Source organism: Priapulus caudatus, unplaced genomic scaffold, assembly GCF_000485595.1.
Source record: "Priapulus caudatus unplaced genomic scaffold, Priapulus_caudatus-5.0.1 Scaffold104, whole genome shotgun sequence".
NCBI lineage: Eukaryota > Metazoa > Priapulida > Priapulimorpha > Priapulimorphida > Priapulidae > Priapulus > Priapulus caudatus.
Genome location: NW_014577165.1, coordinates 371,897 through 380,454, shown reverse-complemented (window position 1 = coordinate 380,454; position 8,558 = coordinate 371,897). Strand labels below are relative to the sequence as shown.

The window sequence follows — 8,558 nt, the reverse complement described above, 5'->3', positions numbered from 1 at the left end:
GTTTTTCTCTTCCCCAGTCCACGGTACCCCCATGCATAGATCTATCAATGCTGCCGCACATCCACAAAGTTACAAGTGCCTAGAATTTTCAAGTATATACAGTTTACATTTCTTCTAAATATCTACCTGAATAAAAACAGTCCACTTTCTACGTGACAAATTCAGAAAACAGCTTTGATTACGTGCGTGTCAGGTGGCACTGGTTGTGCCCTAACTTCCCACAATAACCCCTGCGATAAATAAACTTATTGTTACGCGGTTATAAAAACACATTGATTTCTTAGACTGTCGCGTCGCGAGTTTTTGTTCGTGTGGCGAATCATGCGTTGAGGGAGTTTATGCAGCTCTAGATGTTTTGGATACCCTAGCTGTCTACGTTGAGGAACGGGTCGTAACGCTGCCGGCGGCACGGGAGCGATTTTTTTTCGTAGCTTCCAAAATTTTCGCTCTCGTAATTGTTGTTACCAGAGCGCTTTGAAAGCTGACGGGAGCGAAATCGCTCGCCGCTCCCGTGTATTTTTTTCGCTGATAGTGTCTATGTTTTTTGTTTCATTCCTCTAGGCTGCACATGTATATATTATGTTGGTTATGGGCCAAGACCACCTTCCTCATGCTCAAAGCTCTTGTCTACCCCAATGTGGACTGAAACTGTGCGACAGTCACACCTTTTGTACTTTGAACATTCAATCTTCACACAATTGTGATTATACTTGTCACCGAAAATCTTCATTGATTTCCAACTACACTGGTTTGCACTATCTTTGTAGTTACAGTCAAACCTATCTGAGGGTAAATCGAGGAAAATCTAAAAGCCCTCTTCATAGACAGATGTTTGTATTGTTGACAGAGGCCATGTCACTGTGTAAGTGCCACTCAGGGGAAATGCCAAAAGTGTCCTTTATAAATGGGGATCTGTTCTATAGAGGTGTTTTCGCCGTATAACCACCCCTCTAGACGGACGCCAAAAGTGGCCTTTGTAGACAGGTGGCCCGCGGCCGCTCTATCTGCATGACTGACTGACTACTAACCCGGGTTACGGTTTGACTGTACGTGGATTTCTCGTGCGCTATATATATAGGAAGGTGTCAAGTACCTGAGAGGTGCCAAGAAAGACATGCTGATGTACGCTTACAGGGCTTGGACGAAATTGTTCCTGGGGAGGAGACTTCTGAAACTCGTGTGGGCGTACGGCCGGGTGCTTGCTCTCGCCTCGCGAAATGCAAGCGTGTGGCGACGATGGAAAGAGCCGCTCAGGTTTAGGCGTGTTATTCAGCTTGCAATCGTCTGATTGATCCCCCTGAGCTTGCTTCAGTCCGCTCAATTATTACTTATACGGTTTTCATACTAAGTGGCGAGACGCAAAGAGAGTGGAGTGATTTTGCTATGCGTCCTGAGGTGCAACACATGCTATTTAGATTTCTTAACCACCTAAAAATCTCATGAGAGAAGCTCTGTGCACGGTATGTTGCGTTGTGTATTTCGTGGTTTATGATGGTAGACGCGGTGTGGTTTTTGCCATTGCAAGGTTGCGATTATGTGAAAGTTTGCATGCGAGCATGCACGTGCCCACAGGTTCTACCACCTGATGGCATGTCCCGTCACGTAACATGCTCATTAATGTTAAGACTTATTATGTTACAGGTCACAGTGGCAGAGCTGATAATCGGCCAGCTCTTACCCAAAAATTTTGCTTGATGGCTGGCTATAAAGGAAGATACATATATATATACATTACGTACTAGATATATTATCTAAATATACATTACGTACGACTGCGTTTTTAGCTCGCCTTGACATCGTCAAGATGGGCTATTGCTATGGGGTGTCGTCCGTCCGTCCGTCAACATTTGGCTACAGTCAACGATAACTCAAGAACCGTTTGACCCACATGTTTCAAATTGAATACAGTTGTTACTCCTATGGGAGAGATTTGAACTTCCTATTTTGGAGCACGCCAGTCGACCTACTTTCGAGCCACGCCTACTTTTTGGCAAAAATGAATATATGGTAATCTAAATTCATTCGATTTTGTTAAATTTTGGTATGTGAATGTGTAAGGCTAGCCCCAAAACAGTTGTTACTCCTATGGGAGAGATGACAACGTCCTATTACGTTTATTTCGTCTAACTGGTTAACAACTCTACAATCATACCTATATAAGTGTAATATTGTGTTTTAGATTCTTCGTTACAGTAATTTGACTGGAATATTTTATTGTTTTTATTTGCGCGATATTCGAAAACCAAAATGGCAATCATTTAGGCGTAGCGCCATCTCTTGTCAAGATTTCAGACTCAGATCTGAAACATTTATTTTCGCATCAAAACTTATGCATATATATATCATTATCAAGAGTATATAATGGGAGATATGCTATATATAATGGGAGGTCTCCTATATATACTCTTGCTTTATATATCCCCCTCCCTCTTCTAGTTCTATCACACCCAAGGTGAGCTACAGTGTCATTGACAATTTCATTTTAGTACCTTTCACTACACGTGTCATGTAATAAGCTTTGTGATGAATCTGAAAATATGTAAATATTTCTATAGGTTTTCAGGTTAGGCATTCAGTGTACTGCAATTGTTAATTGAAATTATGCATCATAGAAACCTTGAGCATAAATAGTAATAACAACTGACTTTAAAGTTTCTCTACAGAGTGGTGAACGTTTGTGACACGTTTGAATTTTATCTCAAATCTCGCTTATGACATGATATAAATCTACTGAAAATTGTCTAAGAATGCACAATACTCAAATGGGTTTGATAAGGCGTGCGAGTGAGAGGTGTGTAGATTACTACACGAAACTGACATTGACCTAAATATGACCTTGATGCAAACAGGAGGGAATCGAGTACCTCAAGGCATCTGGGGAGAGAAAATTGCTGCGCGAGGCAGGACTGATTCCTAGAATTCAGCGAACTGAACTATGGTCCAGTTGGCAAAGGTTTGCATGTCGTCAGTGTAGAGCATACATGTGTTAGAGAACCATCTGACAGTGTAAAATACAGTCATACCTGTATATATAATGATTACTCAAGGAAAATGCTAAAAGTGTTCTGTATAGACATGTTGCCATTCTTTAGAGGTGGTTCACCACCATAAATAAGTGCCACTAAAGAGAAATGCCAAGTGTCCTTTATAGACAGGTGTTCGTTCTGTAGGGGTGATGGCTAACACAAGGTTGATGTAGAAATGCGTTCGTAGCTCTCTGTATGGTTCAGGTCTCATGCATTTGTGCTGCAGTTGTAGGGCCGTTTCATGTGTGTTTTACAGTGTCCGGATTTGTGTGGCTGCCGGTTTGTGACGTGCATCTGTAACATTGTGTCAGTGCCAAAAGGAGTTTTTGCTTTAGTGCATTTTGGTGGCTGGTGGCCTAGCTACACCAATTAATGGACAGAGCATACTTTGCTGAGGCACACGCTAATTGTTTATTACGAGTGGTTTTCTTCTTGCTTTCCCTCCTGCCAAGAATTGCTGCTATGTGAAACGAAGCAACTCTCACTAGATGTGGGGTACTACCTGGATATCATATACTGGCACGTTTCTACAATGTGATATGTCTTAGAATGTTATATGTTCTGATGTTACGAGCTCTACAATGCTATATATGTGTTACAATGATACACGTTCTGCAATTATAGCTGCGTTCACACGAGGATTTCATTACCGTACTTAGCGTTCACACGGTAAAAATATTCAAGGCTTATGTACGCGGCCTCCCAAGTACCGTACTGAAATACGAGGCTTGTTCGGCGTGGAAAGTGATTCCGCGCTGAAACACCCGCTTAAGTACGGCACCACGCTGGCCGCGTGTTGTCTGTCGTGTGAACGCAATTCGAGGCCTCATAAGCCGTGAAAATGTAGTGCGCTACATTGATACTAGGCGGCGGAGTGTCGTTTTTCACTTCCGGCTCATGCCATTGAAAATATTTCTCCGAATTTCCGTTTGATAATCGTCTTCATCACCAAAGCATTCGTAATGCTTATCTGGATCATCATTTTGTGTAATTTTAGTGAAAAACTGCCACAAACAACTGACTTTCATGGGCGCCGCTATCATGAAAAACACTTCCCTCTAGCGGAGAAATTATTTACCATTATACCTAGCCAGCTAAGCCTCGATTCTCGTGTGAACGCCGCGGGTTGTGTTAGCACGGTATTTCAGCCGAATTTAGCACCAGATAAGTACGGAACCAGCGAGGCCGTGAATCTCGTGTGAACGTAGCTTATGTTATACGCCATACAATGTTATACCTTCTACAACCATGTTATATTCCCCGCAATGTTAATTTTCTACAGTGTTATGTGTTCACTTGCAGGAGGGAAGTGCGTTTCTGGAGGCACAGGACAAGCAGCTGGACGATGATGCAAAAACGCGCGGACAGCAGGACAAGATCGAGCAGATCAACTCTGAAGAACCGCTCGCAAAGCGAAATAAGCCGGCCACTACTAAGAAATCGAGCACCATGGAGAAGACACTAGAAGAAGGTACAGTACTACGTACGGCTGGTGCGATGGTTGATAGTGATGCTAGCAGTTTACGGTGTTGTTCTGTAGTAAGTTTGTAGGTGTACTAATGAGGTAAGTTTTAGCCTTGGGGAAAAATATTAAGAATCTGTATGAGCACAATATGTTATTCGCAAATCCATTCATCATTGTGTCCCATTGGTGCTTACGTTTCGATTTCACTTGCAGCGAAGAAGCTGTTTAAGGGCGAGATAAGTTTGGACGTGACGGAAGGGCGGCGAACACGGTCTGCGGGACGAGGAGGTCCTCCCAAACCACCTCTGAAAAAACGTGTTGCCTCAAAAAAAGACGGAAAGGTAGAGCAGGAATTTTTATTGTCTGTCTAGTGTCTATGTATGTTATGGTTATAGATAGTGTTATTGATAGTGAAATGCTTGGCTATCTATATTGACATGACGAAAAATCATTTTTTTAGGAATCAAAATTACTGCAAATTATTAACTCATAAAATGCAAGCAAATATACAAACATGACATAATCCGGTCACCAATCCCTCATCTATATCTCCCTGCATTTCTGCATGTACTTTATACCAGCAGATAACCTATTCCAAAGCGAGAAACGTTTAACGAATGCACGTTCTTTTGTTCAGGTGACCGGCGGGAAGCGGGGTCGCCCAAAGAAGTCGCAGGCAGCCACAGAGGAAGATGAAGTGCCCGCCGAGAAGGGAGAGAAAGAGGAGAGCACTGAGTCAGAAGAAGAGAAAAAGCCAGAGGAGACGTTAAGCGAGAAGGCGGAGGAGGAGTCGGCAACGGAGGAGCAGGAAAGCAATAAAAAGAAAGAGGATGATAAATAGACTAATATATTGTCGTGCTGTATGCCGGGGAGAGCGGGGCAGTCGCGTAGGACAAGAGAAGTCATGCAGATAACAAGACATAACGTAATTGAACTGATTAAAGGGGAACAAATCCAATTCCGTATGGTCTCGGAACTTTGCGCCACGTGTACGCAACATGGCAAATGAAATCTGACATATTCCGTGCACCTCGCAGTTTTGCTTAGATCAGTTATTGATGATAGTCTCGTTCCCTCCAAATAATTTCGTGTGTTTATGTGCGTGGTTTAGATTGTGTAATGTGTTGACAGTGTGATTTTTATAACTTTTATGTATAGGTGTGTTGTTGTTGCTGTGGTGTGTGCATGCGTGTGTGTACGTGAGTGTATGCCTGTGTGAGTGGGTGCGTGCGTGGCTGGGTTTGAGATGATAAAGATTATGTACTCCGGATTAAGAAATCCGTTTAAAAAAAAATAGAATAGTTATATAGTACATATGATTGCTTGGTTAGACAATAATGTGCACAGACAATCGCAGATGAGTGATCTCACAATTGGCTGGCAATATGAAATCTCTACTGAGTAGTCACATATTGCAGAGATCAATCCACTGGCAGCAAGACAGTTGTGAGATGGTGAGCATGCATGACCTAGAATCCTATATGAAGAATGACATAGCTCTACCTTTTAGTAGTATTTTACTTTGAATTTTACTTTATTATGCCAAATAATATATTCAGAATCAACTAGAAGTAACTAAAAGCTTGACGTGGTGAGTATTGACTCAGGAACAATGAACATGACAGAAGGTTCCTCTGACTCTCTACCCTTATATATGTTACCTGCGCCACTACCATTTATTGACTGTTCACGTGACAGAAACAGTCGCGAATGACTGAGAGTAATTTGAATTTGAATATTGACACGAATTGTTTGTGTTTTCTGACTTCCTCGGAGGGAGGCCCTCACAGATATGCAGCCACTATCTTTAGTATCCTAGGTGACTTGCGTGTACCCTTACTTACTACTTAATAATCTTTGTTCCCAGAGCACCATAGGGCCACCGTGTAACCTAGCCAGTGCTAATGTACTTGCTGAACGGAACAACTTATACGGAATACTGTTAACTTCTTTTCCTACACATTTTTGTTCATCACTTGACTTGTTTGAATCATACGCAATTACCACAGAATACGCCAGTTATCTACGTAATTCAGGCCATGGTAGATAGACAGGTAAAAACCTTTCTATAAACATCAAATACTACCATACAAGATAGTATCAAATTATCAATAGTCCATAACAGAAGATTTCTATTATGGACTCTTGATAGTATTGTGCTAGTGGTGCATCTATTGTGTGCAATAGTCCCTTTCTTACCTTGAAATTGTGTTGTAATATGTTAAATGCTGCTATTATGCGCTGCAATATTTTCTGTGTATCTTAACATCTTGGCCTGTGTTGTGATATCCAACCAAATTCAGCAGTTAAAGTTTGGTTATTCTTCAAGTGTACAAGGATAACAAATGATGTTTTATTTCAATGTTTGGCAATAAAATATGGAATATTCTATCACATGTAATGATATAAATACTAAACGGAGGTTCGATTTTCTTTGCTCTAACTGAATTTTAAATGGAAGTGAAAAATTCCGTGTTGTACACCAGACAGGCAACAGACCCCATCAATCATTCAGTTTATTATCGTTCACGATTGTTGAGCTGCGAGTCAAACATTCCACTTGACATATATTTATATGAAATGTTTTACTGTTTATCTAGTGTAGAGATTGTAATTCATCCCCTTCGATTATTGAGAGAATCGTGCTGCATCGTCTCTTTATATCCCTGCATGTACTTAGTTATGTACTTACATGTATTTTGTGTGTAAGTGTTTTCTAGTCTATAGTTTGATAGTGATAGTTTCTGCGGTTTGATTTTTAATCTAATTTTTTGATGTTCCTTCATAATAAATTAGTTTGTGTGAGCTTGCTACCATCTACTCGCATAGGTGTAATTAAATTAAGAGTTGATTAGAATGGAGTCTTTCATGTTTTAGACGAGACTGTAGTGATGTTAGTGAAGTGTTGAACTGTATAAAATATTCACTATGCAGCTGATTTATTTCATATATATTGGCAAATGTTGTTTGTGTGTTCACAATTCATAATATGAAATGCAATGTCTGCAATTCGACCCATCACGTCATGGATGTAAAATTTAATAGAACACTGGCTCTACCAGTGTAGCCATTTGCTCTTCAACAGGAACCTGTTGCGGTGTGAAGGGTAGGCCTACTACAGATTTGGGGCTAAATCATAACGCCATAAAGACGAAAGGTAGCCCATCGTTGAGTATTTTTTACTGTGGTAAGCGATGCGTTTGAATCATCGATCATCAAACGTTATTTGTTAACATCACGTTATTGGATATCACTGCCATTCGTTCCCTTATTATTTTATTGGGATTGTACAACAAACTTTACAGTTGTGCAATTTTTTAATGAAAGATCACGTGTATGTTGTGACGAATATACGTATAGAGTTTAGCGTTACCTATCGATGTTATGCATTTGTATTTCAAGTAGTTCTCTTGATATTTCTAATTTAATATTTAACGAATGCTGAATACTGGTTCTACTGGTTGTGATACATATTAAATATTTCGTAGTACGGATTTAGCTCTGCCCGTGTAGCCCTCCTTCTATAGGTTCCTGTGGTGCAGCAGAGAGCTACACGGATAGAGCTGATGGGGATATGTTGTAGGATTTGGGTCCATATTTCCATGGTCCATTTGTATCACATTTGTCATATATGTCACATTTGTCATTTATCATCATTTTGTATTGTGGATGTGGCCAAACTCCACATATCTTCTCAGAGTCATGAAACTCAACATTTTCTCCACTCACAAATTTACTGGGATGAGTGAAAATTATTTGATAGTAGCGGATCCAGGGCTGAAGCTATTTTTCCAGATTTTAAGGGCACATCCCCCAAAGAGGGCACACCACCCCACAATGGGCACCGTCAGGCGCGGAAGCACATGGCGGGGGGTCTGGGGGGCCCCCTCCCAGGAAATTTCTAAATTTCAAGGGTCCCTGGGCACAAAAATGAGCACCATTTGAGCACACATTTAGTCAAGCAGCAATAGCTAAAAACCATATGGAATTTTATTTCTGCTTTATTTTGCCTGCGCTTTGCATACCAGCAATTAATGCAGAATGATTCAAGCACTTCCCTTCTTTTT

General features: G+C 40.9%; 1 protein-coding gene across 1 annotated transcript in view; it reads left to right on the top strand.

Moving 5' to 3' along the window:
* LOC106805181 (general transcription factor IIF subunit 1-like) overlaps positions 1 to 7,863 on the top strand; it is a 12,155-nt gene extending 4,292 nt beyond the window's left edge. Inside the window, exons 2-4 of the mRNA XM_014806678.1 lie at positions 4,329 to 4,497; positions 4,705 to 4,832; positions 5,129 to 7,863. Of these exons, the coding sequence (XP_014662164.1) occupies positions 4,329 to 4,497; positions 4,705 to 4,832; positions 5,129 to 5,332 (501 nt within the window). The 3' untranslated portion in view covers positions 5,333 to 7,863. The remainder of the gene's footprint in view (positions 1 to 4,328; positions 4,498 to 4,704; positions 4,833 to 5,128) is intronic.
* Positions 7,864 to 8,558: the final 695 nt, after the last annotated feature.